The sequence below is a fragment of the Bactrocera tryoni genome, chromosome 5 (genome assembly GCF_016617805.1).
Source record: "Bactrocera tryoni isolate S06 chromosome 5, CSIRO_BtryS06_freeze2, whole genome shotgun sequence".
NCBI lineage: Eukaryota > Metazoa > Arthropoda > Insecta > Diptera > Tephritidae > Bactrocera > Bactrocera tryoni.
This window is the reverse complement of record NC_052503.1, coordinates 32,574,855-32,592,497: the sequence shown is the minus strand read 5'-3', so window position 1 is coordinate 32,592,497 and position 17,643 is coordinate 32,574,855. Positions and strand designations below refer to the sequence as shown.

Sequence of the window (17,643 nt, the reverse complement as noted above, 5' to 3'; positions counted from 1 at the left end):
TCTGACCACTCCCAAGTGAATGGCACTCAGAGAACTTTCTAACTTGCGTTAAATTCTACACATGGGTCCATCCTTCTATGGCTTTGTGTATATAGTTCAAGTGTTAAGTTCTTTTGCTGGGCAATGATTCTTCGAAATTTTGAGCTGTTATTTCATGACAAGTGGACATTTACCTCTTTCATCGTTACTTAATCACACACCATTTGTCTTGATTGGGTAATTTTAGAACAACGCTAGTACTACGTAGCTAACACGAAAACTGTTGCGAACTATTCGTAATGTTAATCCGCATTATTGGTACATATTTCGATACATATTTTGAATGTTTTGATTTCATGCAATCTATTGTTGGTATGGAAATGTGCAGTCCATTCTAAAGCCTTATTGCGAGTACATACATGAGGGCTACGGATAGTATTTACCAAATCTTTTCCAGTTTTGTTATCATCTTAGCTAAATACATAGGGCTAGAGGAAGTATTGACCCGACTTCCTGATTATCATAAAAAGATTCTATCCAAATTTCAATATTAAACCGCACAGATTTACCAATATTTGCGGTAAAAAGTCAGCCATAAGCTCCGGGCTTCACATACTCGACATCTGGGGGCTTCAAAATTCATGTTCCGATTTTGTGACTTTCACATTTCTATTTTGATAAAGACGTTGACTCTCGTTTAACACACTGTAAAATAAAAAAGAGTTAATGGAATTTAAAATTTTCATATATAGAAGGTAGGCAGGCGTTCTTGTGAACTGATCATGATGGGCGAACTTGACAATGTGACATACGAATGTTGCAGCAATGTTAATCACAGTGCCAATCATCATTTGAAATTGGCACATACCATATCGAGTGTGAAAAATTAATGTTTTAGGCAAGGTTTTGCTCGCCACTGTAGATATGTATATGTTAGAGAGTATTATCATATATTTGCTATACACACATATTTTTATTCTACATATCTATACATAACACTTATTTCCTTCCACTCAAAAGTATGTTAACATAAATTCGCTTATATTTACCTAAAATCTTGTAACATAGTTTTAGGCGCAACAAAATTAGTTGATTCGTTAGCCTCGCTTATCTATAAAATGAAGTGCTAGATTTACTTCGTGTAAATATGTATATACATAAGTATATACATAAGTATACATATATATATGAGTGTAATTGTTGCGGAAAATTGCATCAGCTTTTCTACAAACAAAAACAAATCATTTAACCATTATGTAGCTATTAAGTCATGCGAGCTTCTTAATTGTCACGTTTGTACTATATGTCTATAAGCAAGCATATATGTATGTATGTATATGTACACACACATACTTTGAGTTTACAGGTTTAATCATTCGGTTATTTACTTTTATTTGGTGAATACTTTGTTAACTATGCGGCTAATTGCAGAAATATGTGGACCAGCAGCAAAATGTTTGTTGGAAGTGGCTTAAACATATACGTATATATGTACATATGTATGTGTGCACTCGCATATGTAATTATACAAGTACACACATATTCATATATGTACGTATGTATGTTATCAATAGAGTTCATTAATCCTTCATTGTTTAGTATTATCTGTTGTTTGCTATTATAAAAAGGTACACACTTTAAATAGTGCATGCAAAGATAATTAATAATAATTAGTATTAATAAATATATATGATTAGAATACACTTTTATAAATTAATAAATAAATATATATTTTAAACAATTTGTATGCATATTTATTTATTTGTGTACATTGCAAATAAGGGTGCCTTATCAATTTGTAATTGACAAAAATAACCAAACATCTCTAAGCTGTTCTGAATATAACATTATTCAATTGGCCTCCACGAGTTCTTTTGAAGTAACGAAATCGATGAACCCAATTTTCGAGTACATTTTTCAAGAAATCAAATTGTCGTTCAAAATTGATTTCAAAAGCTTGAAGAGAGTCCGGTCGCCAAAGATCAATGAGTTCAAATAAAACCATAAGAAGTAGTTTAATGATGTTAAAACACAACTTCTTGGAAGCCTTTCAATGCCACAATTTCTTGAAATAATCGAATCTCCAAACTTTTCTCACAATAATACGGTTGTTGCACGTGTTGTGTGGGACATGGCCCTGCCTTGTTGGAACCAGATATTGTCAAGATCAACTTCCTCTAACAGCGGCCATAAAAAGTTGGTTATCATCGATCAATACCGCTTTCCATTGACAGTAGCGATGTCACCTTCACCTTCATTTCGAAAGAAAAACGGACCGATGATTCCAATAGACCAAAAACCACAACAAGCTGTCAATTAGGCAGTGGTTCTTCATGAATATTTTTTAGATTTTCTTCTCACCGGAATCGACAGGTCGAATATTTATTGTTCCACTCACATTAAAATGAGCCTGATCAGTGATGATTTTCTTAAAAAAATCGTTATCGTTTTCAAGTTGTTCCAAGGCAAAATCAGCAAATTCATGACGTTAACGGTGGTCCAATGGCTTCAGTTCTTGAGTGATAACAATTTTAAATGGATGTAAGCTGAAATACTTTATCAAAAGCCGTCAGATTGTGCTTTCAGACAACCCCAATTCTTGAGAACGTCTTCAAATCGACAAATTGCGGTCTTCAAATACACATGCCTCAACGGCAGCAATAATTTCTTCACTTCGAGCGGTTATTTGTCTTAGAAAATATACGCTAGAAATTTTCAACAATTCCACGAACAGTGAGTGCAGGTGGACGATTATTACAACCCTAAAATGGCAAAAGTGCACGAAAAGTCGCAATTGTAGAAGGATTATTTTGATAAATTTTTTAAATAATTTTTAAGCGTTGTTTCTGCGTATATTTTTCCATTATGAAATTGTAAACATTGGTGAATACAATGAAAAAAAAATTCAGTTCACGGCAAATTAAAAATGGCCGAAACGACAATTAAAAATCCTTTCATCCCTATTTGCAACTGGTATACTATATTTACATAAGTATAAACCTATATCTAAATGAGGTAAAAGATTATTAGGATCCTAAGGGACACATCTACTGTGACCTGAAAAATTGTAATCGCTTTTGCACTTCAAACACTAAAAGTTTAAATCGATAACTAATTCGCTATATTTTGAAATTTCTGTATAAAAAAAAGAAAGAATGCCACGCAAGCCACCAATGAAATTTGTGAAGTTTGTGGAGTTTGTTCGTGTAGCACAACAATGGTTCGCTCACTTCCGCTCTGAAAATTTCGATGTGAAAAATGCACCTTGCTCTGGTTGACTTATCGTTGAAAAAGTTGATGAAATTGAAAAAAAGATTGACCAGGACCATCACATAAGCAGCCATGATATTGCTAGGAAACTTCACATTCATCATCAAACGGTTTCGACCACTTAAAAAAGACTGACAACAAAACAAGCTCGATGTTTGGGTACCACATGAATAGTCTGTGAAAAATTTAATGGACCGAGTTAACATCTGACACGAAATAAAATGGAACCATTTCTGAAACGAATGATAACAGTAGACTAAAAGTGGATCAAATATGACAATAATGTACAAAAAAATTATGGTCCAAGCCAAGTAAAGGCCAACAAATGGTCGCTAAGCCAGGATTGACGCCTCGAAAGGTTATGCTGAGTTTTGGTTGGATTGGAATGGAATCATCCACTATGAGCTGCTCCAGCCTGGTCGAACAATTGATTCTTCATTTTACTGTCAAAAACTGATGAGATTGAATCAAGCAAACGAAAAAAATGGTCAAAACTGATCATCTTCTATCAAGACAACGCTAGACCACACACATCTTTGATGACTCGGCAAAAACTGGGAGTGCTTGGGTGGGAAGTTTTGATGCATCCACAATATAGCCCTGACCTTGCACCATCGGACTATCATTTTTTTTGGTTAATGCAGAATTCTCTTAATGGAGTAAAATTGGCTTTAAGAGAAGCCTGTGAAAATTGCTCGCAGTGTTTTGACGTCAAACCAGAAAAGTTTTATACTGATGGAGTTATGTCTCTAGCAGCAAAAAGTGGTAGACCAAAATGGAAAATATTAGATTCATTAGTTTATTATAGATATAAAAAAATAAGTTGAAGTTTACTTAGAAATACGAAAAGACTGCCAATGTATCTTCGAACTGATAGTGGTTCAATCGTAATAAATTTTGCGGAGATTATGGCGTTGCCTTGGGCAAAAAGCCATGCCAAATTACGGATTTTAATTTCATCAAACACTTTGTATGGCAGCTGTAGCCCAAAGTTGTCGGCGGCAAGTGAGCAGTTCCTTGGAGAGCAAAGGACGTTTACAAAATTTCAGAACGCTATACAGACGAATGGACAAGCGGACATGGTTAAATCGAGACAGGCATTACTCAAGCATACTCGATAAATTTAAACACCGATTCACCATCAGAATAAAAATTACTAAAAAATCGGTGAAGAGTAAATCTATATTACCACATGTAGCATTTTTTGTCTAACTTCAAAATTATATTTAACTGTCTGTTATTTAAACGAAGTCAGTAGATCATTCTATTCAAAATTTACATGTTTTTCTCTCTCATTGATAACGTAGAACTGACAGCTGTTGATTGACAGAAGATTTTTGCTTCGTCATTCCGGGTGTGGTAATGCTCATTAGTTTAGACCTCAGTCCAGATGTTTGATTGACCGCAATTAAATCTATAAAATTTTTTTTAATTAAATTACGTAAAAATATTTTCCATGGTATTTTCCATAAATTGCTTTCGCTAGAATTTTCTACTGGCAGTTATATAAGAATATAAGAGCTCTTTAAATGTGGTCTTATATAGAAAGGAGAGAGAGTTGGATCAAATGCAATGGTATTTGACACTTAATGATGCAATATGCGCAAAATAGGTTACTAATACCAGCTGGACTGAGAATTTTAAATCCTTAAAAAAAATGAAGTTCGTTGTCAAAAATGAATTTATTTGTTAGACCATCGATGCACCGATTATGAGAGTGTTCCAACTTATCAAAACTTTTTTTGTGCAAAGTTTTAATTTTTGCTTCAAAAAAGGTTATTTTCTTGGCGATTATCGCTTTATGGTCGCTAAATTTATTTATTTCAGCGAGAATTTTTTGAGGACTGCGATCGTAAAGCGCCTGGGCGCCAAGTTCGGAGAACACGACTGTTGCGAAAGAGATGCTACGGCCAATTCATATAATTTGTCCAACGTTTTTATTCGTTTCTGGCTCGTCTTTGTTTGGTAAAGACACGATCATAGCAAATGCTTTATTCGTAATTGAAAACAATAATTTCTTTAATTTCTTGAAACTAAAATTTCCAACCAATAACTGCTGGTAATATTTATATTACTACTAAAGTATACCACTAGCTTGACTTAAGACTATTCCACTGCATTATTAATTATATGGTGAGTCGATTTGAGATTATTAATGCGTAAAATATTTTTTATTGCTTCCACAACTTAATTTCGTAAGCTTCTCCTTAGCATGCGAGAATCACTACGCTGAATAAACAAATAGTTTTATGGGTCGCTCTGCATATTTCATTCTTTAAAAGTTCGAAATATTGGCTACGTGCTTCAAGAAACATAGACAAGTGCGGAGTAGTGAAAAATCAAGCCTCCAACCGCTTCCGCTCGGCTCTTCGAAATTTTAATAATAGAAGATTGGTAATATCAATAATAAATTGCATCAGCTGAAACTTTTGCTTACAATATTACATCTACAAAGTATATACATAAGTCGTTAATTGGCAAGTTGAAGTTAATGAATCTCGCTGTCACAATTTGGAACAATTAAAGCTCTCCCTACATCAAAACTCAGTTTAGCAAAATATTTTAACTTTACGTAATATACTTGATTTGAACTAACTATTTTACTGCCGACAGCTCTTATAAATAAACTCAGCTTAGATCCTCAGCTTAGATCCTCAGCTTAGATCCTCAGCTTAGATCCTCAGCTTATATATATATCTAGGAAACCAGCGAATAAATTACAGAATTGAATTGAGGTTTAAAACACAGAGACCTTTTGACTTTTCTGTATATTTCTAGAACAATTGTGGGCTGAATTCAGAAAATTGCAAGGTTTCTGAAACAAAGATATTGCAACATTTCTGTGGGCTTATATTTTGAGAGTGGTATTCAGAACGATTTCATACGAACTTCTTGAAATTCACCAACAGATATAGCAAGTCAGATATTTCCAATCTTTTGGGGACTATTTAGATTAAATGGTAACAAAAGCCAAAAATATAACGGGTTTTTCAATAGGAATCTACAAAGGCAGACCGATAGGGACGGCAAAAGACGCAATATTTTTCCCGATCTTTCGGCATTTCTCTTTAATAAGGTTTGCCATTCCATCATGAAAAGATATGTATATGATCCAACAACGAGTCGAAATTTTTAAAATTTACTATCGAAATTCGGTAGTTTTTCAGTAAGAGCGTTGCCATTTTTTTTTTATAAAACAAAAACGGTTTGCTATAGCAATGAAATTCTTTATTTGTGTGAAAGTACATTTGTACGTACTCGTGGTGACTCATCCATTGCATCCCAAAAAAATTGCGATTTGATGCGATTCATGGGCCGGCGGAGTCATTGGGTCGTACTTCCTCCGTGATGATCAAGACCGAATATTTTTGTTCAGATTTGGAGGTTATGGACTTGGACAATATGTGGTTCCAACATGATGGCGCCACAATCCACACAGCGAATGTCACAATCGATTTATTGTAAACCAAGTTTTGTGAACGTGTTATCTTACGAAATGGCCCAATCAATTGGCTGCCTCGGTCGTGCGATTTGACGACGTTAGGCTATTTTTTGTGTGGCTACGTCAAGTCTATGATCTTTGCCAGCAAGCCAGCGACGATTGATGAAATTCGTATGAATATAGTTTTGGTGTAATAAATTTCAAGTGGGATACCAAAATCCATTTTAGTATTCCTCACTTTTAAGTTTTATTTGTCACCCAGGAATAAAATTCAAGCTTCTTTGCTTAGCTCTTTATTCTTATTGTCTTATTACAAATTTTGTTTCTTACATCTAACTTATTTACTTAAGTATCTAATTTCATAATGCATAAAAACGGAATTATTTGGTGGATCAGCAGAAATGTGTGACCAAGTTGTATTCGCTTCAAGAAAGAGTTCTTGTTTGAAGTGTTTCTGCAAGTGAATATTGTTTATTTGTGCATCTATCTATTGAATTTATGAAATTGCAGCAGAATCGGCCGATTTATGCTTAAAAATCATCGAAAATTGGGTTCAGCGTATGGACTTCTGAAAGCGTGATGGCCATGTAATGAAATCGAGTTCTATACATAATGGCATCGAATGTTCTTTCACAAGTATAAAGAATTCCATTTATATCCCAAACAGTTTTTGTGTTATTTAAAACTTTTGTAACGCTCTTGTCGAAAAACCCTTTATGTAATATATGAGGAAACTAACCTGTGATAATAATTCTCCGCAATATTTATAAAACAACTTACTATTAATAAAAAAAGAGATTACGACTGTTGTGTTCCGTTAATTACATTTTTGGTGTACAGTTGGCAGCACACTACATTGATTCGTTGGTTTGTTTGAGGCGCTTGACAAATGTGCGGTCCAATGAAAGAACCAAATAATTTTTCAAAGACATTTTTATTTAATATTTGAACACAAGAAGAACATTACTTCTTGTAGAAAAAACTATGGCCTTTAGTGAGAGATATAGTATATACATAGACAATATGAAAACGAATATATTCACAGTTCCACACAGTATTAAAATTGTCAGCAAATTCTTACCACAATAATCTATTTTGTACCGTTTTCTCTAAATAAACAAAATAACAAAAACAAACAAAATTCCAGTTTAAAATCAGCTGATATACTTGAATGTAGCTCTGTCGTTTTGGACCCCCAGCAGCAGCATATTTTTTGCAACGTCATTGCTTCAAATAATTTCGACAACTTGTTTTTGTTTTGATCTATAATTTCTAATATAATATCAGCAAATCAAAACATGTTTTTGTTGTGATAACAACGCGTAGCTCACCTTTGTGTCACATGTGCAAAAACAAAAACGCGCTGTGTAAATTTGCTATACAGATTTAACGAATGAGATTGAAAGCTGCTAGTTTTTCTGGAATGAAAGTTTTTTGTTTTAGTTCTACACAACTATACAAAAAATATACAATAGGTTGTGTCATTTTCGGGCAAATTTGAATTAAAAAATGGTTAAATATTTTTAAGAAAGTAAAAATATAGTAAATAAAATAAAATAAAGTTAAATAAAAAAAATTAAAGTAAAATAAAATAAAATTAAAATAGAATAATATTTAAATTTTGTTGTTGTTGTTGGAGCGGCAGAATTCTGCCAAGTTGACAGTCCATGGCCGGATAAAAATCCGGGTCCGTTCCGGTTACGTTGACCCGACTGTCGTGGGAACGGATATTATAATAAAGATATTAAAATTCTCTTGCAGGTCGTTAAAAAACACGTTTCTGAAGGCGAAGAAGATTTGTCATCTTAAAATTATATAAAATTCCAAAATAAAAAATAAAAAATTTATACAAATAAACGGATACAGATAATAATCGAAGGACTAGTTAAAATTTAGATTTTTGACAAAATGTCAGGATCCCAGAAAAAGTCACGTTTTTTGTAAAAATTTACATCAGAGTGGCTTAATAGGTTCCATGGGTTTGACAGCTTGAAAAAATCTGTATTTTTCATTGGCTTCTTCAATTCGGTGATGACTCTGAAATATTAGGACAAAGCTGAAGTTGATCCAAGTAATAGTTTTCGAGATACAGTATTGAAAAGTTACGCGCTCGAGGTCAGCTATATAGTCACCTAAAACTTTAAACGCCTTTTTTCGAAACAGTGTGTTCAAAGTCGGTTGTTAAAATTTCTCGTGAACTACTAAACCGATCTTAATCAAATTTTACACAGATCTTCAAGAAACAATTTACAAGGTCCCGAAAAAGAATGAATGCAACTATTTAAAAACAAAACGTCGACAAATTTTCACCAAAATTTTAATTTTTTGTAAAAACGTCTGCAAAAATACAATTTTCACTTTCTTGTTTTTTCCTTTTTTATGGTTTTAATGACAATACGTTTTTTTTATGTTCACATCGAATGATTCTGTAAGAAGTTCTGCTGTCCAAGGTATTGTTGGAAATAACGCAGTATGGGCCGATTTTTTAATATTTTTCTTTGAAATTTTCAGAGAATCTTTCCAAAATGTGTTTCTTTGGAACTGTAAATAAATTACATAAAATACTTAATTTTATTTAATATAAAGAAAAATTCAAAAATGACCGAGGAAACCCATGTAATCTCTTAAAAAGTAGAAATAATTATCAAAAATTTGATTCCATTGTTCATCACCTCACAAATATATTTATGGATTTACAAATAAAGTTTTAAGTGGATTGGTGAAGCCGTTCCGAAGAAATTTTCATTACCGACTCTGGAAACAACTTTTCAAAATAATGCTTTTAATATTTCGGAAGCCTTTTACATATACGCTCATATCTTCGCAATTATTTTCCGGATCAACTTTAAATTTTCGAAATATATATATATATATATGAAAATATCGAGTTTTCGAGTTTCACAAGGATATAACTGCTTAAATATCAAGTTATGAGAAAAGAAAACAAACACATTTTTTCTCATTTATATGAAAAAATACAGTTAGGTATACATAGTAGATCATTATAATATGAAGAGCTAAAGTTTTGTAAGTTTTTCTTCCTTGTGAGCTTTCATTTAATATACATATTTATTTTTGTTAAAGCTGTCCAAAAATGACGCAGCCTAATAGATATTTATACCCAAATGTACTTGTGTGGTAGACAAAATAATAACGGGATACAAATACTTTCACTTATAAACATGCAACAGATTTGGGCCGCGTTTTTGTGGCGCTTTTCGACCACATTTCACTTTTTAAGTGAGAAGTCTGCTTTCAACTGCCCCTGTTCACTTCTTGTTGGATTTTCATTTTGTGCGAACAATTTTTGCAACACTTTCGTAAGACTTTTTCAACACTCACTATTTTAGCGCTTACGAATTGGGCACGCATAGCTGCTTTGCCGTACACAAATACACTATACACCGGAGTGCCGCAACCGCTCTTAGTGTTATAGTATACAATATAAAAATAAACAATATATATACATATATTTATACATATATGTCTGTATGTTTTAGCTATAAACTGGTGATAACCTTTGCAGCGCCCGATGGTAGATAACCAGCTCTTGGCTGCAAGCGCTTGCCGCGTTTATTGTCATGCCAAAATCTATTTAAGCGCGTGCTCGCTTCGCATAAGGCTTCAGTTCTCGAAAGAAGACTTGTACAGTAGTACCTGTGAGTGACGCGCGCGTGCGCTTCAGCGATCACTTTTTCTTAAATTAAGCTCCAGCGGATTTGTAATTTGTGTAAAGTTGGATTCTTGCAATAAGAGCTCTACTCGTGTGTGCAAAAAACTTTAGATTTATTGTGTGAAACTTTGAGAATATGCCAAATATCTGAAGATTAGTGAACTTTTTTTAAAAACTGTGTTTGGTAGTTTAGAAATACGAAAAAAAACCTTTGTTTAAGTAAAACTTCTAGCAAAATGATGGCCGAACGTCAGACGTCTTTCGACAAGGTTAGTGAGATGCATGGCAAATTTTAGAAGGATCACCATAGAATTAGTGAAAATAGTTTTAGTGAAAGTGAATAGTACCAATCACTATCTTTCTTTTTCGTATATATTGAGGTGTATAACTATACTTGTATGTAACTTATATAATTTTTTGCGTCTTAAAATGTTGGTTAGATACAGGGTATGTGCCAAAAACGAAATACTCATATGTGCAATTATTGCAAAAAATATTTTTTCTTCTGATTGCTTCTATTGTATTTACGAGTATGAATGTAGATATCGGTTGAAAACTAAAGGGTGATCCATTTCGAGGATCGATACTTTTTCAAAGAAAAATCACAGAAACTTCAATGTTATTGGGGAAGGTTTATTATCATTCGAAAGAACATATTTGGCATTTATTTTTTGAAGATTATCTCTTTCAAATGTTGGGCCCGGCCACGTCTCAGATGGTCAAGACGTTGAGTAAATTTTCGATGAATTGTTCGAGCATTTCGACTTGTCACTGGCGAATGACTCAAGTAATGCTTTGCTTCAAGACTTAAGTCGCAGTGGGATCGTCCGTATAGACTTTTGACTTTACGTATCACCACAGGAAAAAGTCTAGCGGTGTGATATCACAAGATCTTGGTGATCATTCGACGGCTCAAAACGTGAAATTATCTGCTCACCAAAGTGTTCTCTCAATAAATCCATTAAATGATGCGATATGTGGAAACTGGTGCCGTCCTGTTGAAACCAAATGTTGCTGAGATCACGAGCTTCAATTTCTGGCATCAAATAGTTGGTTATCGTGGTGTGATAACGGACGCAACTGGCGGTTACGTTCTTACCGGAATCATTTTTGAAGAAATATGGATCGATAATTCCACCGGCTCACAAACGACACCAAACCGTTGTTTTTTCTGAATTAATTGACAGTTCTTGAATATCTTCAGGTTGCTCTTCGTCCCAATTTCGGCAGTTTGAACCAGAAATGGACCTCTTCGCTGAATAAAGTTATCTTTTTGGAACTTTTCTAGAGCGAAGCGATGTCGCTTGGGAAGATGGAACAGGTTCAGTTCTAGCACAAGTCGTATTTTCTTTGCTTTCATCTCGACGTAAAATGCGCGATACGTCAGTTTGCGTTGCTACGAATGGCGTCGAAACGACGCTCCACGGTCTTCGTGTACACTCTCAGCTCCGGCTGCTATATTTACTTTACTGCGTGCTGGACGTAGTCTATTCAGTCGAATATTATTCAATAATGAATGCTGCGACTCAAAATGCGTGATGGTTTTGCGAATAGCCGATTATGTTGATCATAAATTGAGCGAAGCGCCCGTAACACAAATCACAGAACGTAATAAGGTTGAACGATTTGTAATCGTTGTTTCAGGAGTAAGTCTTTCTTCAATGAAATGCCAAACAATACTCACGCGTGATCTACCCTAATTTCAAAGTAGTATTTTTGGAAAAAAATTAACATAAAAAGCATGTTTGTATTGTTGTAATTTCACAATCGCTAACTTGAAATAAACATTCAACGGTTTTCTACACTAAAACTGTTTTCGAATAATCCCTTGTATCCCAGTTAAACACAACTATTTTTACATTTCTATGGCCGTGGTTCTAATAATATGCTCATATATGTCGTACTTTGTTCTTTAACTGATGAAAGCGAATAAAAACGAATGCTTAAAACTGTTGTTGTATAATGTACTTAGTTCAATATAATTATACATTTCTAAGACGCACTGCAATAATTTCGTCAGCACGTTATGATTAACGGTTCACAGCTTACCAAGGTCAAGATTAAGATTTCACGCAGTCTTTGCTATTGCTTCGTCATCTTTTCTGTATGTCTTCCTAAGCAAAGAGCGTGTCCGGGTTTATTGTTGTTGTTACCCTTAAGTGATTATATTAAAATATAATGTTTTTTAAATTTAATTCATAAATTGTCACGTGTTAATGACGTCTTAAACTTGATTATTTGAAAAAATTATAAGCCACCAACTAATCTTGCTGATTACGACTTAATCATTTTACAAGCAGTTCATTACGCTGTGCTCGGTTGGTTATTGGGCGAAACCATTTCTTGCGAGACTTTGAGTAATAAATCGAAATATTTATCTTCAATTTGCAAAATTAGGCTTATTGAAAACACTGTTATAAAATATGGTGTCATATGTCAGTTGCTAGAAGAGTAAAAATATGATCAGCAGCGCTGTTTTCCTCTTATTTCAATGGTGCATAAATTTGTTCAGTTAAGCTCATATGACTTGATGCTAGAATAGGTCGGAGTCGGATTTTCGAAAAATGTAAAAATTTTATATTTCAAAAAGACTTGCTAAAATTTGAAACCCTGTAGCATTTGTCAGATTCATTACACAGTACCTACTTCCATAAATTAAAGCAAATTATAACTTTGTTATATTATATGACGAAAAATAAATAATAAATAAAAATAAAAAATAAATTTTATTGTGACCTAATTATATTTACAAAACCCAGGCTAAAAATATTAATTTGCGCATAATACAGTTGTTTCATAAAAAAAGAAAGATAAGAGTATTGAAAGATTTCAACTAAAACTAATTTAGATCGCAAGCTTTTTTCGTTTTCACGAACATCCAGCTAGAGCTTCGTTCCTTTACTACTGCGTCTGGTAAAATAAGTAAAATGAATACTACTATGAACAAAAAAATAGTAAAACTGTGTTCATAATTTTTAAAATCTTAATTTATTCTTCCAAATTTATGTCGTCCCCTTCAAAGTAATCACCCTTGACCACCATACACTTGTGCCAACGTTTTCTCCAATTCTCGAAGCAGTTGTTAAAATCAATTTGCGAAATAGTCTTCAATGCGCGTAACATAGCGTGTCTTCAATTGACTCAGAACTGTTTCTCCAGAACGATCGTTTGAGTTTGCTAAATTGTCAGAAATCACATGAAGATAAATCAAGCGAATACGATGCTTGCGTCACGATATTTGGCGAAAAACTCACGGAGGCTCAATTCAGTATGCGACGCTGCATTAATGTGGTGCAAAAATTAAGTTGTCGACTCATAATTCCGGCCGCTTTTTACGGACCTATTCCGCGCAAACGACCTGGTAATTGGAAAGCATTTTTCCATAGATGTTAAGGCGACGTTATTTCTCGAAAAATTGAGTGGCTTTGAAGCCAATCGTGCTATGACTTTTCTTAGGCCGAATGATTTTTCAAACTGGTTTTCACTGATCCTTTCCACATTTCAACGATGCCAGTAAGATGTTTAATCATCGATTCTCAAGAACCAATTTCTTTATTTTACTAATCAGTTGATGTTGATAGCCGTCCTGAAAGTGGTTCATAGTCAATGCGTTCTCGACCCTTTTTGAATAACTTTTATCAAACAAAACAATTATCTCCGAAGTCCTTTTCAAATTTCCCGAACGTTTCAGCACCAGAAATTTGATTCCGCACATAAAATTTAAGGGAACTTCTCTGTTGAATAATTTCATTCATCGTAAAAATCGCCGAACGCACTTTATATACTTTATGGTTATTATGATTATTTTGATGTGACACTTGACACAAATGAAGTCGGGAAGTAAAATATAGTTATAAAACCTAAATTTAATTTTGCCAATACCTGAAGTTGTTGTCGAATTATAAATAATCGGTCTACCAATGCATTCATTTCCGGTTCATAAATACAAAATTTTAGTTTCGCATTCGCTTGTTATTGACTGCTCTCAATAAATAGTAATGTGAACTCGCAAAAAATAGCTTATCAGCTACGTGAAGGAATTATTATAAGCCTAACTGATAAGAAATTCGCAAAACAACAACAATGGCCTTTGGGGTACAAACCCAGTCACAGCTAGGCTTAAAATTAAATCATAATTATAGCTGTTAGTCAAAATAACTGATAAAATCAATCTTTAATTGTTTTTTTTTGCTCAATCATGTGCTTGATCTTTTAGCCGACGCGTGTTGATGGCACTTCGTACATTGCCGAGGGCATCGACAAGAATGAGTCGCGTAGCACTTGCCTTCTGTACACGTTGAAAGAACAAAGCAGCGGTTCGTTGGCGAAGAGTTTAAAGATCTTCACGCGACACAACGTCAATCTGTTGCACATCGAATCACGCTCTTCCGTGCGTGTGCCCGGTTATGAGTTCTTTGTGGAATGTGACGCCACCTCTGGTGCACTTGGCAAGGCCATCGATGAGTTGCGTGGAGAATGCAGCTACTTCAATATAATATCACGTGATTACAAGGACAACAGCGCGGCGGTGCCATGGTTCCCGCGCCGAATAAGAGATCTTGATCGATTTGCTAATCAAATTTTAAGTTATGGCTCCGAATTGGATTCTGATCACCCGGGTTTTACCGATCCCGTTTACCGGCAGCGTAGGCAAGTAGTTGCTTTTTTTTAATAATTGTTTTTTTTTGCTTATAAGTCAGTTGGAATTCTATATTGCAGGAAGTACTTTGCCGATATTGCTTATAACTATAAGCATGGTGAACCTTTGCCACGCGTCGAATACACCAAAGAAGAGGTTGAGACTTGGGGCATAATGTTCAGAAACCTTACCAAACTGTACAAAACACATGCCTGTCGTGAATATAATCACGTGTTTCCTTTGCTGGTGGATAATTGTGGTTACAGAGAGGACAACATACCACAATTGGAGGATGTTTCGAACTTTTTGAAAGGTATGAATCTTGTTCGGAAGAGTTTTATTTACTGCGTAGTTATTATAGTTTGCCAGCTCAGCAAGTAGATTTTTACAAAAATTTAACGAGTTCCGTGTTTTTTGAAGCTACCCAACGACAATCTCAGTCGATAACAAAGCATTTTTTCAATAAGGAGCTACAAAGGCAGACAGATAGGGACTGCAAAGAACGCTATATTTTTCCCGCTCTTTTGACATTTCTCTTCAGTAAGGTTAGCCATTTTATCATGGAAAGATATATGATCCAACAACAAGTTGGAATTATTAAAATTTACTACCGAAATTCGTCTAGCCTAGTGGAAAAATTTGAATCCACAGGCACAGTACAAAATGCTCCCGTACCAGCGGAACAAAGAAGTGGCCGTAGTATCGAGAATATTACTGCCGCTAGCGCGAGTCAATTCAGTCTCTCACACGTCGTTCTCAATCGTTGGGCATCTTTGTGACGTCGTTGTAGCGAATTTTGCGAAAAGATCTAGGCCTATATCTTTACAAGATCGAATTGACGCAAGAACTAACGCAGCTTGACCACCAGAATCATCGTATGTTCGTGAATTAGGATGAGCGACAACTTGAAAATGATCCGGATTTTCATCGAAAAATCATCTTCCGCGATGAGGTTCATTTCTTGCTGAATGGCTTCGTCAAAATGCAAAATATGCGTTACTGGGCAGGCAACAATCCATTCGTACTCCATGAGTCATCAATGCATGTCGTAAAAATTACGGTTTGATGCGGTTTATGAGCCGTACTTCTTGCGAGATAATCAAGACCGATTCGCTACTGTGAATGGGAATCCCTACGCTCAATGATAAGCGAATATTTTTGGCCCGAATTGTATGACATGGACTTGGACAATATGTGGTTCCAACAGGACGGCGCCACAAGCCACACGGCGAATGTTATAATTGATTTGTTGAAACCAAGTTTGGTGAACGTATTATCTCACGAAATACCCCAATTTATTATCCGCCTCGGTCGTGCAATTTGACGCCGTTAGACTCTTTCTTGTAGGGCTACTTCAAGCTTATGGTCTATGCTAACAAGCTAGTGACGATTGATGAACTTCATACGAATATCGAATGTGAAATTGCAGCAATATCGGCCGATATATGCTTGAAAAGCGTCGAAAATCGGTTTCAGCGTCTGGACTTCTACAAGCGTACCCGAATGTACTCTCACAGGAATAAGGAACTTCATTGATATTCCAAACCGTTTTTGTTTTATTTAAAAAAAACTCTAATTGAAAATTAAAGGAAATATTATTTTATTCCTACTATAACTATGTTCTTTATATATACTTAAACATAATTGTTTTTCTTTTTTTTTAGATTGTACCGGCTTCACTTTGCGTCCAGTAGCTGGTCTACTCTCTTCACGCGATTTCATTGCCGGTCTGGCTTTCCGTGTCTTCCACTCTACACAGTATATACGCCATCCGAGCAAGCCGATGTATACACCGGAACCCGATGTTTGTCACGAACTTATGGGCCACGTACCGTTATTCGCTGATCCAGCATTTGCACAATTCAGTCAGGAAATCGGTTTAGCGTCTTTGGGTGCACCCGATGATTACATCGAGAAGCTGGCGACTGTGAGTATATATTTTTTTAAATTAATAGTTAATTATTTGAAATCATTTAATATTTATAATATTTTGTTTACATTGTGTAGATTTTCTGGTTCACCGTTGAGTATGGTCTGTGTCGTCAAGATGGTGATCTTAAAGCCTACGGTGCTGGTTTACTCTCTTCTTACGGCGAACTGGAGTATTGCCTTACCGACAAGCCACAATTACGTGACTTTGATCCCACTGTCACCGGTAGTACCAAATATCCGATTACGCAATTCCAAGAGGTTTACTATGTGTCGGAGAGCTTCGAGAGCGCCAAAGAGAAGACAATGTAAGTCATGCCTAATTTTAGTGTTTTTTCCTAACATTTGCTTTATCTTCATATATTTTCCTTTATTATTTAGCAAATTCGCCAACTCCATACCACGTCCCTTCGGTGTACGCTATAACGCCTATACGCAGAGCATCGAAGTGCTCGACTCAAAGAAGCAGATACGCAATTTGATGGACGATATCAACTCAGAGTTTCAGATTCTGCAAAATGCCGTGGAGAAGTTGAAGTTGTAGAAAGCAATGGAGAATTTTCTATGAATATTATATGTATATATAGTTGTACATATGCATTTATTAGCCATATACTTATTAATAGATCATATATATATATTTTTTTGTAAATACTTACCGTTATGAAATATGTTTGACAAAAATGAGATTAAAAATATAAATTTGTTTCA

The 17,643-nt window shown here is 34.8% G+C and overlaps 1 protein-coding gene across 1 annotated transcript; it reads left to right on the top strand.

Moving 5' to 3' along the window:
- Nucleotides 1-10,332: 10,332 nt before the first annotated feature.
- On the top strand, nt 10,333-17,643 carry LOC120776639 (protein henna). The gene is made up of 6 exons (XM_040107464.1): nt 10,333-10,633; nt 14,581-15,014; nt 15,084-15,316; nt 16,668-16,930; nt 17,011-17,240; nt 17,314-17,643. Exons 1-6 carry the CDS (start codon nt 10,601-10,603, stop codon nt 17,474-17,476), a joined length of 1,356 nt encoding a protein of 451 aa, XP_039963398.1. The 5' UTR covers nt 10,333-10,600; the 3' UTR covers nt 17,477-17,643.